The following is a 19,925-nucleotide window of genomic DNA, read 5'->3' as shown; positions in this document are numbered from 1 at the left end:
TTTTGCATGAAGCATATTCCAGTTACATTATATTCACACTCATTAGCATATTTTCATAAAATCATAGAGGGTGCAACGTCACAGAGGGGATCCAAACCAAAGTGCTGGGGCCGGTCACCAGTTTATCCTTGTCTCCTGCCAGACCAGGACGATTAGCTTATCTCACCTGGTGTCCTACCTCCTGCCGTTGCTCAGACAAGCAATGGGCAAGCGTGTGACCAACCCCCACTCTGTTAGTGTGCTGTACTCCAGAGCCTCGGACATGGGGGCGGGGGTGTAGAAGAGCCTCTAGAAATTGCACCGTCTCCCCCCTGTATTTAACTGAATAAAATGAAACCATGGCGACAGCGCCTCATTGCCACGGCCGCACAACTGCAGCAACAAGGCGTGGGGCTGCCTTCTAGCTCGCCCACAAGGCAGGGGCTGCACACCCGGGCTGCTGGGCCATCTGATCTGGGTCAGGATGGGCCCTGCTGGCTTTAACCCAGTGGCTGGTCAGACAGAGGGAGGATACAAGGTCTACTCCTGGCACCCCGGGGAGCTCCATCCTTAGCTCCAGCAGCAGGGCCGGGGCGGGGACCTGGGTCTGGGTCTGGAGAAGGTGGGATCTAGGCCTTGTTCCCCGGGCGTGGCTCACAGCTGCAATGCCCAGGCAGATTCCCAACCGTGGCTCTCCGGTGTCCCGTGCCGGCCACTTCCCCCCACGATGGGACAATGGGCCCCAGGATGTGGGATCTGCCCCACTATGCCCCCGCCTTGGAGAGGAAACCCCTGACTATCGCTGATGAAAGAGATCGCAGATAGCGCATATGGGGGGGCTGGGAGGAGAGGTCCAGAGACTACAGCCCCCCCAGAATGCCCCTGCCCTGGCCAGACCAGAGACTACAGCCCCCAGGATGACCATGGGGAGGGCCAGAGACTACAGCCCCCAGAATGCCCCTGACCTGGCCAGGCCAGAGACTACAGCCCCCAGGATGACCATGGGGAGGGCCAGAGACTACAGCCCCCAGAATGCCCCTGACCTGGCCAGACCAGAGACTACAGCCCCCAGAATGCCCCTGGCCTGGCCAGGCCAGAGACTACAGCCCCCAGGATGACCATGGGGAGGGCCAGAGACTACAGCCCCCAGAATGCAGTGCGGGGGCGGCGGGCGCTCTGGGAACCCCTGTGCGTGCAGACCCTGGGGGCGCCTGCGCAGTGCAACCCGGAAGCATTGGGAGGAGGAGGAGTTGCTGCTGGGGGAGGGGGCAGCGCGCCTGGCCCCTGTCCAGGGGTAAGAGATGGGGAGCGAGGAGAGGGGATGGGGCTGTGGGGGAGGGGCTGTGAGGGTGGGGGAGGGCAGGGGTTATAGGGTGTTGGGGTGGGGGCTCATGGGGCTGTGGGGGAGGGGCAATAGGGTGTTGGAGGGGGAGGGCGGGCAGGGCTGGGGTTATAGGCTGTTGGGGTGGGGGCTGTGGGGGAGGGGCAATAGGGTGTTGGAGGGGGAGGGCGGGCAGGGCAGGGGTTATAGGCTGTTGGGGTGGGGGCTGTGGGGGAGGGGCAATAGGGTGTTGGAGGGGGAGGGCAGGCAGGGCAGGGGTTATAGGCTGTTGGGGTGGGGGCTCGTGGGGCTGTGGGGGAGGGGCAATAGGGTGTTGCAGGGGGAGGGCAGGCAGGGCAGGGGTTATAGGCTGTCGGTGTGGTGGGGGCTCGTGGGGCTGTGGGGTGTCCGAAGGGATGAACTGGGGGTGGGGTGGGGAGGGTCTGACTTTTGATGGTGTGTTACAAGGACTTCGCCCTTGTGTGTGTCTCGCTCACTGAGCATCCTGTGGCAAGGCCCCACCCGACTGGCGCGTCCTTCGTGGCCTGCAAGCCCCCTCCCACCCGCGAATGACCCGATCACTGGTTTCCATCAGTAATGCACGGCGTGGTGGGGACTTGTGCGTCCAGAAACCGGAACCTTCCCTGACCCCCTGCTCATTGGCAAGTGGTTTCCTGCTGGTGGGCAGCAAATGAGATGGGGGTGTCTCTGTCTGGTCTGGTTCGGTTTAAGCATTTTGGGGCAAGGGCCATCTGTTTATACAGCGCCTTGTGCAATGGGGCCCTGTTCTTGGCTGGGCTTTAGGTAGGACCGTACTAAGCATCATGATTAATAACAAGGATCTAGTTGTGAAGTGGCACCCAGGGAACCCCCTGCTGCACAGCTTTGGGGAGACCTCACCTGGGATCCTTTGTCCTGCTTTGGGCACCTCGTTACCAGAAAGCTATTAGCACATTGGAGGGAATTCAGCCATGGGGAGCTGAAAGGATTGAAGTACGGGGCCACGCTGAGAATCAAATATTTAGCTTGACTAAATGAAGACTAAGAGTCAGTCTTACCTACAGCGCCATGCGGATGAAGGGGTCTACTGGCAGGGAGTTCCCTGCAGGATCGGGTGTGGAGGGCAATGGGGGCCTAGTGGATAGAGCACTGGGGTGGGAATCAGGATACCTTTTCTTGGCTCTGCCACTGTCCTGCTGGATGACTTTGGGCCAAGTCACAGCCCTCTAGGTGCCTTGGTTTCCCGTCTGTAAAACAGTTTGAGATTTACTCCTGAAAAGTGCTAAGTAACAAGGTGGGATTACGAATTAAGCCCTGAAGCTTCTCACCCACAGGGCTGGCACCAGCCCAGCAAGCAGCTGCTAGGGGTGGCCAACGGTGAGGGGCGGCACGTCCGGGACTGAAGCGGTGGTGGTAGAGCTGATCGCGATCACGGCTTTTTTTGCTTTTTTTGCTTTTTGCTGCTCCAGGGCGGCAAAAACCCTGGAGCCGGCCCTGCTCACCCATCAGATGTATCTGGCTGAGGAGGCCTCTCCCCACGTGGGGCCTTTAAAATTAAGGCTGGGCAAAGCACTCGGAGCTATTGCAAGGTGCAGGCCCGGAACGGGAATGGCTCAGGCGTGATCAAACTCACTGGGCTTCTCATCCTATGCTGCAGCTGTCCTAGGTAGTTTGAAACCGATCTTCCAAAGACAGGGCTGCAAAGGTGGGCGGGCTCCCCAAAGGGGTGGCATGGCTGTGAGCCGTGGACTGTGCTGAGCGTGGTGCGGTCAGCAGCCCTGTCGCTCCGAGGCTGGGGCGCTGAGTAGGGCCGAGCGCAGGGCTGTGCGAAGCTGTGGCAGCGGCTGATTCTCTGTAAATGAAGCTGTGGCGGGGTGTCCGATTGCCCCGCAGTAGCTAGGAAAGAGATGGTGGGTGGATTACGCAGGATACTGGCACTGAATTTTCCTCAGGCCATGTCTACACTACAGACCTATGTCAGTATAATAATATCACTCGGGGTGTGAAAAATCCATAACCCCCTGTGTAGACAGCACTGCGCTGACAGGAGACCTTCTCCCACCGACATAGCTACTGCCTCTCGGGGAGGTGGATTAACTATGCCGATGGGAGAGCTCTCTCCTGTCAGCGTAAGAGCATCTTCACTTAAGTGCTACAGCTGCATCGGTGCAGTGTTTTCAGTGTAGACGTGCTCTGAGCCAATTGGAGGGGCTGTACACCAGATGTGCAATTCCCTGAGCGCTGATTGGCTGTCTGATTTACATAACAGTTGTGTGGTTGTGTCTCAGTAACTGTACAGTGATTCTATAAATCCTGGGAGTCTGAGAACTGACCTCAGCTTCCTGTCCATGTGCCCATAACAAACATGGCCTCCTCCACTTCTGGCAACCCTCCCCTCCCTCTCAGCTTCCTGGCCATATTCCCACAACAAACATGGCCCCTCCAGTTTCTGACACCCCTTGTTTGGTGCTGCACCGCCCTCTCTAACCTGAGAGTACATATAATCCATCCCCCAAACAAGTGGTCTTTAAGCTGTTGGAGTGGGGAGTGTGAAATGGAGCAGAGGCAATGTGGTGCAGTGGTCCGAGCAGGATTCTTGGGTTCTTTCTATTCTTTTGCCGCGGAGACAATGTCACGTAATTTCTGCTCATTGATTTCTCTCATCTGTATAATGGAGACCCCTGTTGTCCTACCTCCTGAAGCACTTTGCCTGAAAAAACACCACCCCATGCTTAGTAGTGTATTGACAAGGGTGGGATCAAGTGGAGCACCAGGGTCCAAAGTGGGCCCCATTTGGGGGGGCTGGTGAGTTCTCTGGGCATCAGGCAAGGAGGCGAAAGGAAAGAAGCCCAGTATAACAACTGTAGGGTTACCATACGTCCGGATTTTCCCGGACATGTCCGGCTTTTTGGGCCTCAAATCCTCGTCCGGGGGGAAATCCCAAAAAGCCGAACATGTCTGGGAAAATCGGGACATGCGGGGCCGGCGGTGCTGGGCCGGGGGCCGGGGCTGGCGGTGCTGGGCCGGGCCGGGGGCCGGGCCGGTGCTGAGCCGGGGGCTGGGCCGGGGGCGCTGGGCCGGGGGCTGGCCCGGGGCTGGCACCCCAGGGCCCGAGCCGAGCCAGGCTGGAGACGCCGGGGGGGCGAGACTGGACCGCGCCTCCTCCCCCCCACCCCAGCTTACCTGCTGCCTGCTTCAGGCTTCCCGCGAATCAAATGTTCGCGGGAAGCAGGGGAGGGGGCGGAGTTGGGGCGGGGACTTTGGGGAAGGGGTGGAGTTGGGGCGGGGGCATGGGCGGGGCTGGGGGCAGGGCCGGGGCCCCGTGGAGTGTCCTCTTTTTGGACACCTAAACAACTGGGAGGTGAACCTGGTAACAGCCTTATGCCAGGCTAACCTGCATCTTGGCCTCAGAGTTCATTCAGCTTGGGACATGGTGGTCAACGCATCTGAGCAGCGCGGATACCTCAGTAATGGCACAGCCTATGAGCTCAAACAAGAATCAGCAGGATAGAAATGCCGTAAACAGTTCCTCCACCCCACCCCACCCCACGTGTACAGGGAAATTCGACTCGTGTGTGTGTGTGTCCTTGCTTTGTCCATGCCCCGCAGTTGGGCTGGGGTTTGAGAGGTGGGGGCTGGGGTTGTGTAGGCCTTACACAAACAAATCAAAAGAGCTTGAAATGTTCCCGGAACCCAGCTTGTATTTCAGACGAGGCAAAGGTGTTGCCTTCTGCCCGAGTCCTGCGGCGCTCATGCTGGATGGTTTGAGGGCGTTCCCTAGTGGGAAGCGGGTTCTCTTACCGGAGGCGAGGTTTGTATGTGCGCTAACCCTCTGGTTTGGCCTGGGGTCGTGAGGTTAGCTGGAAGGAGGAAGGTGCTAATGTGTTGCCCGGAAAAGCTCTGGGGAAGTGGTGGCCTGAAAGGGGAACCCGCTCCTCGGTTGGAGGAAGGAGACTGTCCAAATAGCAACCAGCATTTGCTCTGCGTCAGGACCTTTGCTGCAAATACTCATCAGCCGGGCCTGGCCAGCCTCCTGCAAGGCAGGTATTATCCCCTTTTATGGACGGGGAAATGAGGTTCAGGGAGGGGAAGGGGCTTGCTCAAGTCGATGCCGTGGCTGGGAGCGGAACCCAGGAGTTCTGACAAGCAGAGTCGAGCTGGTGAGTTCGTTGTCCTTTTGGCCTCTTCTGCTACTGCAGCAGGTGGGGCCCTGGGTTCGTCCGTTTCAGTTCAGTCCTGATTCCAGCAGTAGCCTGTCCTGATTGGTTCAGGAAGAGGTAAACCCCTCCTCCCCCAATATTCAACTGACCAATCAGATAGCACTGTACCACTGTCACCCACTGGAGAGGGGGATACCCTCCTTCCTGCCCTCAAAAAACTGGTGTTGAAGGGTTCCCTGGAAATACCTGAGCTAGATCAAATTGTTTGGCAAATGCGCTGGTACTTGAGGTTCAGTAGCCCTTGTGACTTCCATCCTTGTGGATGCTTTCCATACCCTTAAATGCCTAATGCCTTTCTGAGTTCTTTGCTTCGGTAATACCCTGCTGCAGTGAGTTCCATAGGTGAATGACTCACAATGCGTTAAGCATGCCCAGAGATATACCCTGGGGTTAGCATTTTTGATCTCCAGCTTTCCACCACCCCTCTGCTCTCCAGCCCCTGTGTGCTCGGTGCCTGGGGAGTTGATGGGGCGTGCGGATGCCTGCATCAGATGGATGGGAGTTGGTAAATGTCAAATTCCTACCTATGCCCTGGCTATAAAACAATTGTCACCTGGCGAGGAAAGGCCTCTGCTGAGCATCACAGGACCAGCCCAGGTTCAGCAGAATCAGACGCTCCCATAGGTGTGGCTGGGATTGAGGCTAATCGAAACTCTGGGCTAGGAGGTGTCGCTTTGTCGCTGTTGTGCAGTCGGGCCGGCTGAGAGACTGAGTGGGGAGAGAGAGGATCCCTTTGCTTTGAAGCGTCAGGCCTAATTGCAAGAGGCATGACGCTATCCCTCCATCTGGTACTTATAACACCCTCTTCATCACAGCATCCGACTTGTCCCGGGGTGGGTCGTCTGAACGGCTGGATTTGGGTTGAGTAGAGGTGGCTGCGCGACCAGGGCTTTGAAAACCCAGCAAACCAGGAGCACTGTTCTAGGACCGGAGCAGAAAGCGCTCCCCCTCTCACGCGGCATCTGCTGCTTGCCTAGAGCCGGGAGCCCACTTCCCGCTGGGGGCCCAGCTCCGGAGAAGCAGCGAGACGTTGCAGCAATGAGCCCGCTGGAAATTCATTGATTGCTGGAGCTTGGGGGGACCTGGGCTGAGTTTGAGAGCAGAGCTGGGATGCTCAGGCAGTTTTCGTGTCTGATCTGATTATGCAGCTGGCTACAGGTGTCAGCAGCTGGCGGGACCGGCCGTGGAGTGGTGGGCGAGCAGCCGGGGGTGCAGAGCAGGGCTGGTAAATCCCCCTTGTTACTCAGAAGCTTAGGGAGTCGGCTCTGCCCTTGCAAGGTCTTTTGGGGGGGGGGAGTGTTTCAATTCTTAGCCCTATGGAGCCTTCTCCTCTCAGGCATCCCAGACACCCCTCCCTGAGCAGATGGCAGTAGGGTTGCCTGTGTACCAGGGGCTGCTGTCCCTTTAAATGCAGCTTGTCAATCAGTGCAGGGAGGCAAGGGAACGTCTCAAATTGGCAACTCTTTCTTGCAGAAGTGAAATGCGCAGGAGGTGTCTAAAGGCCAGGGAGAACGCAGATGGCACCAGCTTGGCTTAAAGGGGCACCACAGAATTCACTGGCCCGGTCCTTGCTCTGCTGAGATCTCACTCCTTGTCATAACTCCTGGCGTTCAGAGCCTTGGGGGTCCAGAATCTGCGTCTACATTAGGCTCACCTGGGACCATCTTGCCTCCAACACCTGCTTTCCTCTCCAGCCCTAGCTGCTTCTCGGTTCCTTCCCTCTGAGTTTCCGTTCTAATGGCACCGGAGCAGACCCGGCTGGGAGGAGAGTTGGGGATGGAGGAAGCCCACAGAGCAGTGAAAATTCAGGGTAACTTGGAGAGAGGAAGAAAACCAGCGAAGGGAAGCGGGGAGGTTGGAACGGGGGAAGCCGGCCCAGCAGGTGTCGTGTTTGGGAGCGGGTGGAGATGTCTCCTAGGGCTTTGTTTGTATCCTGTGCAGATTTTTTCCCGACTAGCCCCACTTGGCAAACAGGTGGACGTGTGATACCTACATAGTGAGGCTCCAGGGCACGGATTCTTTGTTACTTGCCTACCAGGCTGGGGAGCTGATCCACCACTACGGGGTGCTACTGGAATAGCGAGAATCTCAAGAGGAGAGGGCACTGGGTCTAATCCAGGGTCGGCCACGGACAAGCTGGGGACCAGGGGCCTCCAAGCTGGGGTGTGAGGATGATGAATTCTGGCTGCTATTGTAGAGGTTCTTCTCATTGGCTGGGCGGTGGAAGGGTTCGGGTGGCAATTCTCGGTAAGGCGAGAGCTGGTGTTCAGGCCGTAATTGACCTGCTCCTCCTCCTTTCCTTGCGTATCTTCGTCTTCCCTCTGCGTGCTTTGTGGCGACCCCGAACCGCTAGCATCTTCCCCTTCCACTGCTGTACAGCTCCAGGGGCAGCATGTGCCCCGGACCTGCTCGCAGTCTGTGCCCTCTTCGGGGGAGATGCCAGTGGAACGATGCCCAGAGAGGGACGCCTCCCCTAGAGAGGGAAAAGGAGATATTACTGCTGCCGGCTCCAGGAGGTCAAGCGTTTATAGAACAAAAGGACCAGGGTTCTAATCCGGGCTCCCCCCGTGCGTGGGTGGGATGGTGGTTGCAGGATGAGGGGAGCTGGGTGTGCGCCGTAGCGTCCAGCCCTGCCGGGTATCGCAGTACAGCCGAGATTCGGGGGCTAAGGCAGTGGATCTGGCTCCACGGGGATGTAGCATGAACATAAGCAGTGCGAAGGTGGCGTCAGCCCTGAGGCCAAGGAGTGTGTCTGCTGCTGCAGAAAGGCCTGGTAGGGGAAGGCGGACACCCCAGCACGCCTCCAGGATAACGGGCGGGAGGATTCTCCGTTGCTTGGAGTCTTTCCAGCAGCTGGGATGTGTCTATTTCTAGTTCCCCAGGAATTATTATTCTCTGCTCTGGGTTATGCAGGAGGGGCGGGCTGGGTGATTGGAGCGGCCTTCCCATCTACAATTAACGTGCACTGGGCTAGGATGTAAGTGCTGGGCGGGTCACACCTTGCCATCCTCCCAGGCTGTCTGCAGAGTCAGGCAGACGTTGCGGCATCAGGTCGCGTGTGGACCATGAAGAGAGAAGGCCCCCAGCTTTCCAGGGGAGGTTTGCCTGCTGCGTCCCCAGCTGGCTGGCCAAACCGAGCCGGGGAGCTCCAGGAAACCTAAAATGTGGGTGCTGCCCCTGCAGCCCGAGAGCGCAGAACTGGGGTTTGGGCTGTGCCGCTATCCCGGGACCCCAGGCCCTCTGGCTCGCTGGGCTCCTGCTTCAAACTCTGTCCTGACCCACGGGAGGCGGCAAACGACAGGCTGAGAGGCGGGCATGGCTCACGGTGGGGTTCATACCGGAGACTTTCACCTCTAGGTCACCAGACCCAGCGGAGCGGTGAGCAGACGCTTGACCCCCACCCGAAGCCAGAGGGTGGCATGCAGACCCCTCCCTGGCAGGGCGGGTGTTTGCAGGGCAATCTGTGCCTCCAGGCTGGCGCGGAGGCCAAGGAGGGGGCGTTGGCGCTGGGTGCTCCATGTGTTCAGCCAGTGGGATAATCTCTCACCCCCCCTCCCCCCCAGCAGCCCAGCCCTGCCCTGCGCCTCCGACCAGGCTGGGGAACAGCTCCACGCTCCCTAACCGGGAAGCCCCTGGGTAGGCTGAGGTTCTGCTGTCATCCATATATGGGCATGCCCCAAACTCGGCCTTCTGATTGGCTGCCAGCCCCATGCATATGTCTGTCAACAAATGGCTGGAGCAGCCGCGAGGGGGGGGGGGGGCGGTCGGGATCAAAGGCCCCTATTGTAGTGTAGGGACCGGCGGGCCCGAGTAATGGGGGCGCTGCCCCTTTAAGGACCAGGAGCCAGCTGGAGCTGGGGGCCCTGGGGGGGCAGATGCCGGGACCGCCCAGCCCTGGGTGGCTCCGCTGCCGATCCCCCCCCCCCCCCCGCCCCTCCGGAGGCTGCTGCAACCTGTGGCTGGCCGGGCCCCAGCAGGGACCGGGCGCGGATCGGACCCCGCCTTGGGGGCTCGGGTAAGGCGGCGGGGCCCCGCGGGGCTGGGAGCGGCGTGGGGAGGGGGGGCGAGCCTCGGGCTTTGAACCCCCCCCCCGGGGGCCGCCACACGCTGGGCTGGTAACTCGCCACTTCCTGCCCTAGGCCGAGCCGCCCCCGGGCTGGGCCTGGTGTGTGCGCACCCCCCCCCCCCCCCGCGAAGGCGGATTAGCCCCATTCTACAGGCCAAGGGGGGAAACTGAGGCACGGGGCGACTAAGTGACTTGCCCAAGGTTGCCCCGGGGAGGGGGCTGTGTGGTGGAGCAGCCAGGACTCCCAGCGCTGTGCCTTATCCCCCAGACTCCCCCTGCCCCCAGCGCCGGGGGCTGGGTCCGTATTAGCCCCGGGGGGGGAAGCCAGCTGGATCTCCGGCACGGGCCTGATCCTTGGGGTTGGTTTCCTCCCAAATTCTGGCTTCGATTTCCAGAGCTGTTTGTTTGTTTATTTTTAACTTCAAATGGGACCTCCAAAAAAAAACCCCCAGTCTGCTCCAGAACCAGCAAAAGGGGAGGGGAAATGAATTCTTCCTCTTAGGGGAGGGACGCCCCCCAAATGGAGACCCTGGGTCCCCACCCCCCCCGGGTGGGGCGGACAGGTGCAACCACTGGCCCCTCTGAACTCAAAAAGCAAGTTGGCTTGGGAGAGGCAAGGGGGAATTCGGGCAAGGTCTGAGGGGGGTCCGAGTGGTACCCTCACCCCCCACTCTCAAACCACTCTTCTGCCAGCAGCATGGCACCTGTGGGTGAAAGGGCCGAGCAGATAAGCCCTTAGGGGACAGGCTTGGGGCCTGTCCCATCCCCTGTCCATCAGGGTCATGCTGCTCTGTGCCTGGTTAAAATAACGCCACCTGAAGGGTGGGAGTCAAACCTGCCCCAGCAGGGCTGGCTGGCTGCATGAATGGGGGTGGGGGAGCCCCCCCGGGGATCCTGAGGGGCAGTTTGTGCCCCCGTCCCACCTGGAGGAGTCAAGCAATCAGCCGTTCAGCTGAACATAGGGATAGCGGCAGGCTGGTTAGCTAGAGGATCTCGTCCCCCGACTCCCCAGCTTCAGACCCAAAGCCAGCCCTGCCCTGCCCGGGGTTAGGCAGAGGCTGCCGCCGTGCGCTGGTTATTGCACGTTCTCTGCTCGGGTTTCTGGGAGCGTCTGGTGCTGGCCGTGGCCATGCGCAGGACTCGGTGCCTTTCTCCGCTGCTCTGATCGGTTGTGGCAGCGCCTGTCTGTGATCCAAAGGGCGCAGTCGGCTATGCTCCCTCCAGAGCCCAGTGGAAGACGGGCTTGCATGCCGCTCTAGCCAGTGCCAGTGTGTCCCATGGACTTCCATTACTGGGGTGGGCATGGTCTGTGGGCCCTCAGCATAACAGTAGCTAGAGCTGGTGAGCTGTCCCTCGCCAAAGGCGTGATGTCCCCATTTTACAGGTGGAGAAACTGAGGCACGGAGGGGCAGGGACATGCTAAGAGTCTCACGTGGAGCCGAGGCAAAGCTAGGAATGGAACCCAGGAGTCCTGGACCCCATCTGCTGGAGCAGTCTGCTTGGCCTGGGATGTTGGCGGGATGCTCCAGCCGCCCCATTGGCTCCCCAGCTCTTGCTTTTAAATGCCTCTCTGACGTCTCCCTCTTTTGATGATGGGAGATCAGGCTCCATGTTGCCCCCCCCAGGCCTGCCTTTGACTGGCCCAAGCTTCTGTGAGGGCACCTGGCTGCTACCCCTTGATCCGCCTGAGCTTATCAATAGAGCTCTGGCCCAGGGCTCTGGCAGTGCCCCCAACCTGTGGAGCGAGTCTAAGGGTCAAATGCAGGTTTCCTTCCCCACTCCCACGCCTCCTTAGCAGGGGCAGGATAGTGAAACTGAATGTGTAATGAAAGGAGTTTGGGTTTAGCCCAATGAACTTGTGGAACTCACTGCCACATGATCCCGTTGAAGCCAAGCGTTCGGATGGCTCCAGACAAGGATTGGGGGGCGTTTATGTGGATAACGGCGCCGCCTACAGATCGATTTGGTAGGATATAGGTGTAAGTTTCGGAGGGATCTAAGATCTGGTGCCTCAGAGAATGAGGGTTGGTGGAAGGGGGAAGCTTTCCGGGGGCAGCTATTCCATAATTGTCCCTGGGGGTTTCTTGCACCTCCCTGCGAAGCAGCCGGTGCTGGCCACTCTTGGAGCCGGGATACCAGGGTAGATGGGCTCCCGGTCTGATGAATTCTTCTGTGCGTCTCTAGCGTTGCTGGCCCGGGGAGCGGGTTCTTTGTCCAGTCTGTCTCCCAGGAACTCGTCCCAACGGACGGGCAGCTGCCTCGGACGCGGGCAGTTGGTTGATGTGCAAATCGCTTCTGTGACCATGCCTGGGATAAGGGAGACTCGATGCAGCCCCGGGAGCAGAATCCGTCTTCAAACCGCCTCCCCACCTACCTGCTGTGGCTCCCCTAGAAGTACTGAAAGTGCCTCACCCCAGCTATGGCCCGGAGACCCCCCCCCACGCATGAACAGATTAGGCCCAGGCGGGCAACGTTGGCTGCTCCCAGCCCTTGACTCCTCATTCCCCCTCATATTGTATTTTGTCAAATGAAGATACCATCAGGTCGGAGGATAACACCCCGTTCTTTCCACAGCGTTTGGAAACGGGGTGGGGGGGTGGGGGGGGATTGTGGCTGAACAAGGGACTTGGGAGTCAGGACTCCTGGGTTCTGTTTTTGGCTCTAGGATGGGGGGAGTGGGGCCTAGTGGTTAGAGCTGTGGGGTCTGGGAGCCAGGACTCCTGCGTTCTTGGCTCTGGAGGGGGAGTGGGGCCTAGTGGTTAGTTGCGGGGGGGCTGGGTGTCCGGACTCTTGGGTTCTACCAGCTCTGCCATGGAGTCACTGTCTCCCTGCCCCAAGTCTTGTCTCCCTTCCCTTGTGGAGGAAGCCGGGCTGCGCTTGTGCTCGCTGGAAGCGAGGGACTTACTCCCCTGGACGTGTAGGGAGCAGCATCGACTCCAAGAAGAACCCGGCCCCGCCACAGGCAGCCTCAGACTGGCACGTAGCAGGCGCTGGGCCAGCGCTCTGGTGTCGCTTGCAGGTGGCCAGCGTCTAGCCACAGTCCTGCGGGGGGGTCTGTGCCCGGTTGTCATCCCTAGCAAGGGGTCCCTGGCTGTGCTGCGCTCAGTTGTGGCCGAATGGGAAGAGGTGGCATCAGGGAGCGGGCACTGTAGCCTGTCCTCCCTTGAGGGCACGGCCTGTGATTCTGTCCCGCCTCCCCGGGGGCTTTAGGCTGCAGAGGAAGGGATGCAGTCGTCCTTCATACCTGAATGCCTTCTGGTAGGTGGGGTGCAGGCTGTGGGCATGAGCCCCTGGTGCTGCCCCAGGCCTTGGGGTCGGTGGGGGCAGACTCTGGACCTGGGCCCCATGGCGCTTCTCCAGGGGCAGACTGTGGGCATGAGATTTGGGGTACATTCTCATTGGGGCCTGAATTCCTGCCTCAGCCCCGTCTGGCCTCTTGACCCCAGAGCGGGGGTCACAAGTTAGTCTGGTTAGTCCGTGGGTAGGGGATGGTGGCTGGCGCTCTCCCCGGCAGTCAGGGCTGACCCCAATGCCCCAGCGTGGTGCTAGGGGGCGCTGTGCTGCAAGGAGCGGGACGTGGGCTCGGTAGGGGGCTCTCCCCGGGCAGTCCGGGCTGCCGGAGACACCATCTTTCTGATAATACCTGAAACGGAGACCGTGGCCATTCAAAAGAAAAATCCGTTGCACTTTTTGCGCAAAGTGGAAGGTTTAACCCCAGCGTCTGTGCAAAATTCAGACTTGTGCCTCCGGGAGCTTGTCCTGCCGTCTCAGTTTGATAGGGGATACTTCACTTCCTGTCCCACACATCTATCCTGTGGCTGTGTGCTGTTAAACAGCTCCCATGTTCCGCCCCAGAGGCGGCTGCATTTCAGTGGTGATGTGTACTGCATGGAACCAAGACCAGGACTTGACCTGAGAGGCACCATGGGGACTTGTGGAGGGTGAAAGGCCACATAGCGCAGGGAGATGGGGCGGGCAGCATGTGTGGGGTAGCATAGGAGGGCATCTTCCTAGCTGTTAATCCCTGCAAAGTGCCCATTGCAGGTGAGCTTCGGTTCGGTAACTTGGGCTGCGAGGGTTGATGGCTCCCAGTCCTGTTTTGCACATTACAGCCCCGCAGACAGAGGAAGGGTGGGCATTGTGTGCCATGGCCCGAAGCGCTGGTGCTCCGGGGCTGGGGAACGGGCCCAGGGGGCGCGATCTCGACGTGGTATTGTGTGCTTGTGCCCATCACCTGTCTGAGTGCTAGGTGGTTTGTACGGACCAGTTTCCCCAGGGGTCCGGATCCGGCCAACTGCTACCCTGGTGCTCGGTAGGTCACGAAGACCCGTCTTTCTGTTAGTGAATTCCCTGCCCTCTGTGCCCGGAAGGGGGTGGCCCAGGCGACGAGGGGTCAACTAGTGACCGTGCTGCCGGGGGAGCTCGCGACGGCTGCTGGGGGACGGACTGACCCACCCAAACGATGATGGAGTGGATCCGCCCACTCCCAGCTGTGTATGGGGAGCCTTGGCAGCCCGCCCGCAGCCCCCCGTGCTGGAGCAGCGGCAGAGCGTGGCAAAGGCCTGGCACAGCGCGAGAGTGGCTGTGAGAGCGAGGGGTCGGTGGTGGGAGTCAGGAGGAGGGAGGTGGGAGAGCTTGAGACAGAGGGGTGCATGTGGCCCATTCTCTTAGCGCCGCCAGGCAGCCCCCAGGCTCTGACCCACCAAGCTGCAGTCTGGAGCCTCGGTACGAATCAGGCGTGACACAGAGAAGGCAGGATCGAGCCTGGGACACCCCGTGGCTGGCGCGCTGGGCCAGGGTGGGTGGCGGGGAGTTGGTTTTTGCGCGCCGCAGCAGGCTCCGCTCGGAGAAGGCCTGGGATGGGGGGAGCGAGGTTTCCCGGTATGCTGCGGCGTGATCGGTTTCCGGCCTGCCTCACCGACTCTGCAGGCCGGCCCGGGACCGCGGGAGTCCAGGTCTCTCTCCCTGGGAGAGGCAGAAATCACACACGCTGGGGAAGGGAGCGTGTCTGGGAGGCACAGAGCCAGCTGCGGGTTTTCCCATCCTGGCCCCCACTGCTGCAGAAAGACACTGCCAGCTTTCTCATGCCCGCGTGGTAGGCTGGCCCCTGCAGCAGGTCCCGCACCAGAATCCCGGGCTTCCTCCATGTGCCCGCTGCCTGGATCGATCCCCCTTTGCACCTACGTGCGCTTGTGCCCGTTCTCCAGGGGTCGTGTCTGTTCACAGAAGTCTGGAGCGTCTCATGAAGGCTCTTTATTTTGCAGATCCCATTGATGTTCATGTGGGTTAAAATTAATGTGTGTCCCCCCCAGATTTGTCCCTAAGCTGCTGTTGAGGAGAGTGAAAAAAACTCGTTGGGGGAACCCACGCTTCCCTGCCCCACAGATCCCTTCCTAGCCCTCTTCTCTTCAAGGCTTGAGGGCGGTCAGGTCCCTTCCCAAGCTCCAGGCGATTAGGGTTCTAGGATTTGCTGTTCTAGCTCTGGGCACTGTTTTTTCCGCATGGTAGCGACCAATCGTGTTTTGCTCTTGGCCTTAACGGTGTCCTGTTTTGCTCTTGGCCTTAACGGTGTCCTGTGGCAGAGAGTTCCGCAGGCTCCCGGCACACCGTGAGAACATGTATTCCCTCTGACCCCTTAGGAACTTACTGCCTTTCCATTTGGCCGGCTGCCCCCTCCTCCTCGTCTCAGGAGATTGGGCGAACGGAAGCCCCCGACCCGCTTCCCCTAGCGGGCTTGTTCCATCGTAGCTGCCTCTCGAAAGGAGACATCCCCAGTGGAGGCTCGTACTCCTAGATCCTTGAGTCCGGGGTGGGCGAACCCCCGGGCTGGTTCCTAAGCTGGCAGAGCGATTCGTTTCCAGCCAGCCTCGCTGATCAGTGTCTGTCTCTCCCTTTCCCCAGGTGGCTCCGAGCCGGTGAAGATCTCGGCGTCCGGCACCAGAGCGCCATGAGCTAGGGGGGCACCGCCTGTGCCATGAGCCCGGGATGGATCAGAACACCTTCTCGCACATCCAGCTGTGGTGCCCGCGGCCCTTCGGCACCTACTCCCAGAACAAGCCGTGCGGCGGCAGCCCGGTGAAGAAGCCCTTTGGGGACTTCGCCTGCAGAACCAAGGAGGGGGAGGACAGCGGGGAGGCCTGCTCCGAGAACACCCCGCCCGCCCCGGCCCCGCCGCCTCCCCTGGTCTCCCCCAGCCCCAGCCAGGGGGAGGAGGGCCGGGTGCTGCTGGACACCTGGTACGTCATCAAGCCAGGCAACACCAAGGAGAAGATCGCCTTCTTCGTGGCCCACCAGTGCAGCAGTAGCAGCCGCACCAGCACCATGAAGGTCAAGGGCAAATGGGGGAGCGACAGCTCGAAGGCCAAGCGCCGGCGGCGCTCGCATGACCCCAGCAAGGGCAAGCCCTGCCCGGGGAAGGACAAGGACGGCAGCAAGGAGGCGGAGGACGTGTACCTGTGCCCGGAGGCCCACGCCGAGCCGGGCGGCGACACGGACCTGCTCTCCGTGGCCGAGATGGTGGCCCTGGTAGAGCAGCGGACGGCGCTGGCTCTGCAGAGCTACTCGCGGCCTTGCCCCGGGGGGGCACCCGCGGCCCCGGCCTCCCCCGTGGTGTTCCTCTCCGCGGATCAGGAGCAGGCGGATGGGGAGAAGAAAGTGGCGGGCGGAGGTGGGGGCCAGGACTGCAGCCGGGTGGCCGAGGCGGTGGCCCATTTCGAGTCGCAGCAGGAGGAGCGGAGCGTCGAGGCGGCCGAGTGTGTGGCCAACTCCCAGCATAGCCCCGGCGAGGTGCGCATCGCCTTCCGCATCTCCAGCAGCCGGGATCCCCGCTCGCCCCCCGAGGTGGGCTCCGGCGCCCGCCCCAACTGCATGTTCATGAGCTGCGGCACCGGGGGCTCTGCCACCGGCTCCGGCGCCCATGCCAAGGACAAGATCACCTGCGACCTCTACCAGTTGATCAGCCCCTCCCGCGACTCCCTGCCCAACAATGTGGACTTCCTGTTGTCCAGTGCCGCGCCCAAGGGCGACGGGGCCAGCGAGCCGCCCGATTTGGAGATGAACTGCGGCGAGAGCCAGGCCTTGCCGGGCAAGCTGGACGCCGTCCCTGAAGGCAGGGCCGGGGAGAAGCTGGGGGGGCCAGCGGCAACGCCCCGGGACTGCGTGGCCGGCTTCCACGTGGACGTGGTGGTGACGGGCGTGGTGGATCAGTGCGTCTTCTTCGGCAAGGACAGCACCAAGAACATGAAGGAGGAGACGGTGTGTCTGACGGTGGGGACCCCCACCCCGGACGGGCTGTGCTCCGCCTGCGAGGATCCACCCCCCGGCCAGCTCTTCTTCCTTCACGCCCAGCCCCCCCGGCCCGAGGACACCCGGGAGGCTGCCGGCTCCCTCCTGGACAGCAAGAACACCGGCGAGGGGGGCGTGGAGTGGCCGGATGGGCCCGGGCTGGAGCCGGCGGCCTCGGACACCTCGCTGTGCCGTCTCTACCGGCATGTCTCCCACGACTTCCTGGAGATCCGCTTCAAGATCCAGCGGTTGCTGGAGCCCCGTCAGTACATGCTGCTGCTCCCCGAGCACATCATGGTGAAGATCTTCAGTTACCTTCCCACCCAGTCGCTGGCCGCCTTGAAATGCACCTGCCACTACTTCAAATCCATCATCGAGACGTTCGGCGTGCAGGCCACGGACTCCCGCTGGAACCGGGACCCGCTGTACCGGGACGACCCCTGCAAGCAGTGCAAGAAGCACTACGAGAAGGGGGACGTGTCCCTGTGCCGCTGGCACCCCAAGCCCTACCACCACGACTTGCCTTACGGACGCTCCTACTGGATGTGCTGCCGGCGCACGGACAAGGACACGCCCGGCTGCCGGGTGGGGCTGCACGATAACAACTGGGTGCTGCCCTGCGACATGCTGAGGGACCGAGCGGCCAGGCGGGAGGACGGGAGGTGAGGTGGGGCGGACGGGCGCTGGGGCGGGAGCCCATGAGGTCTTGTGCGTGCGTGTGTGTGTGTGTGTGTGTGTGTGTGTGTGTGTGGGGTTTGGTTTGTTTGCCTGGCTGTCTGGTGCTGATCTCGGCTGCAGCCCTTCCCAAAAGAAATTGACTCGCCCACCTGCAAAATTATACAGGACCGGGGCCAGATCGCCTCCTCCCCCTGCTACTACAGCCGCCAGCCCCGCCCGCCTGCCTTGGGCAGGGGGTCCTTGCTGTGCCCCAGCTTCGCAGCTCGTTGGCGGCTGTGAATTCTCCTGCTAGCTGCCGACCCTTGTGTCCAGCCCCTCTCATCCGCTGCTCCTACCTGCTTGGTGAGCACTGGTACGTCATCGGTGGATTCACCTGAAATCTCCTTCTCCAGCCCCCGTTGCTGGAGCAGCGCTCCCCTCAGACCAGCTCTGCCCTGCTGCCAGCGGGCACGTGGCAGCGACCGGCGGGAGCACGTGATCGGAGCCAGGTTATGCTGTCTGAAGCTGTGAAACCCCCACCGCCACTAGGGCCCGCTCTTCCCATGCCCTCGTTCGGGGGTCAGTGATTAGCCTCTCCAAGAGAGGGCGCTGTGCTCCCGGCCCCGCAGGCTGGCACGGCGAGCGTCACGCCGGCTGGAGGTCCCGTTTCCAATCCAAGCCGCTCGTGCGAACACATATCGGGGGGCAAGAAATCAGCCTCCGGAGAGAGAGAGAGAGAGGCGGGCCCACCGCTGCTTGGTAGAACCTGTCAAGCCGAGGCCGGCCTGCCCCACCCGCGGCTTGCTGGAGCTCAGAGCCAGCCAGTGGGTCACAGCAGCAAGGGAGCTCGGGGTGGGGATCCCCATCCCTCCGTGATGGCACCCCCCCCAAAGAGAGAGCCCCCTTTGTCCCCATCCCTGCCTACATGCGGCCGCCTCTCCGGAGCTGTTGGCAGTTTGCCGTGACCGTGGGTTTCTTAGCACGGTGGCCACCAGTTGACTTTGCCAAGCTGCTGGGACGCGTGGGTTCTCAGCGAGAGGGGGTGGCGGCTGCCGGCCTCCCTCCGGCCATCGGCTGGTCCCTCCCCTTTTCTTCTAGCCGCGTTGCTTGTGGAAGGGGGGATTGGCAGTGGGGGTCAGCCCCAGCCTGGCCGGCGTCACTGGCTCTTTGGGGTCCAGATCTGTAACTCGAACCCCCGTATGGCAAAGGAACCCGGCTCTCCCCTCCCCACAGGCCGGAGCGGCCCAGTGCCAGGGGAGGGTGGGCGTTTCCATAACCACTGGGCCAGCCCCACAGCTGGATTGAATCGGCCTGGGCCTGTTGGCTTCACTGGTGCCGCCCGACGTGCCAGCTGGGGGTCTGGCCCTCGGCCTCCCCCCGTGCCTGGAACTGGGGCTAACAGCCAGAGCGGCCTTTCACCCTGCCTCTTTGCCCCCTGGGGTCCTGATCCCCGCCCCCTACACACGGCCTTATCCCCTCATTGTTCCATCTCCATCCAGCCGGGTGCTGGACTCCCACCCACTGCGTCTCCCCCAGCTGCGGACCATGCCTCCTTTTTGCAGCCTTTTCATTTGAACCCACAAAACGTATCTCCTCTCCCCCCGGGCTCCCCCACCACAAGTTGCCTTGAAATCCTAGCCCTGGTGTCTTGGCTTATGCACGAGTACGGTGGGGCAGCACCCGTTCTTGTGTCGCTGGGCTCGTGGCCAATGGCTGCACCTCAATTCTCAGCTAGTGTTGTGGTCCGAAACCAGGGGGCCGTCCCCTGCCCTCCACGTCGGGCCCATTTGCATCCCCCCCGCCCCCCTTGCCCTAAGGAGGCTGTCGGCCTGTGGTGCTCTAGTCCCCAGGTGCCGATCCGGTTCCGGATCCCCCAGCCCGGGCCCAGCTCCGCCTGGTATTTATACGCCTGTCTCTGTGCATGTGTGACATTTCAAATGACTGTTGAGTGGAAAACAAATTAAACAGCAGAAAAACTGACTCTGGGGGTGATTTTTTTTTTTTTTTTTTTGCCCTCGTCCCATCCCCTGGCAAAAAGGGGTTTTTGGAAGTTAGAGAAATTGCCTCCTCCGCTTTGCTGGCTTCCCCCCTCCAAAATAAAATGAATCATGTCCCCCTGCCACCCAGCCGTGTGGCATTAAAGGCTGGTAATGCATTCGCCATCTGAATGCCGACCTTTTCCTAGGATAGCTCTTCAAAGCGCACTCCTCCTGCCCCGTTCTGCCGTGCATGAAAGAGTTAGCGGCATTCGGAGTTGTGTCGGAGGCAGCTCCCGTCGAAATGAAGCGGGCAGTCCGGTCGTCTGAACTGTTATTTCAGGCTCTCTGCAAACTCAGGCAGCGGCTGCCTCACTTCCCCTCGGGTCGCGTGGGAGGAGCAGCTGGAGCTGCGGCGCCAT

At 61.1% G+C, this 19,925-nt stretch overlaps 1 protein-coding gene across 3 annotated transcripts; it reads left to right on the top strand.

Moving 5' to 3' along the window:
- Positions 1-1,117: 1,117 nt before the first annotated feature.
- Positions 1,118-19,507, top strand: FBXO46 (F-box protein 46). 3 transcript variants are annotated; one of them, XM_065571608.1, is made up of 2 exons: positions 1,118-1,273; positions 15,488-19,507. In XM_065571608.1, exon 2 carries the CDS (start codon positions 15,572-15,574, stop codon positions 17,534-17,536), a length of 1,965 nt encoding a protein of 654 aa, XP_065427680.1. In that variant the 5' UTR covers positions 1,118-1,273; positions 15,488-15,571; the 3' UTR covers positions 17,537-19,507. The 3 variants fall into 3 exon arrangements, with proteins under 3 accessions (XP_065427680.1, XP_065427679.1, XP_042701327.2); XM_065571607.1 differs by lacking the exon at positions 1,118-1,273 and adding an exon at positions 9,122-9,535; XM_042845393.2 differs by lacking the exon at positions 1,118-1,273 and adding an exon at positions 9,767-11,552.
- Positions 19,508-19,925: the final 418 nt, after the last annotated feature.

This window comes from Chrysemys picta, chromosome 17 (genome assembly GCF_011386835.1).
Source record: "Chrysemys picta bellii isolate R12L10 chromosome 17, ASM1138683v2, whole genome shotgun sequence".
NCBI classification, from domain to species: domain Eukaryota; kingdom Metazoa; phylum Chordata; order Testudines; family Emydidae; genus Chrysemys; species Chrysemys picta.
Note: the sequence above shows the minus strand (reverse complement) of the source record. Positions and strands in the feature narration are given on the sequence as shown.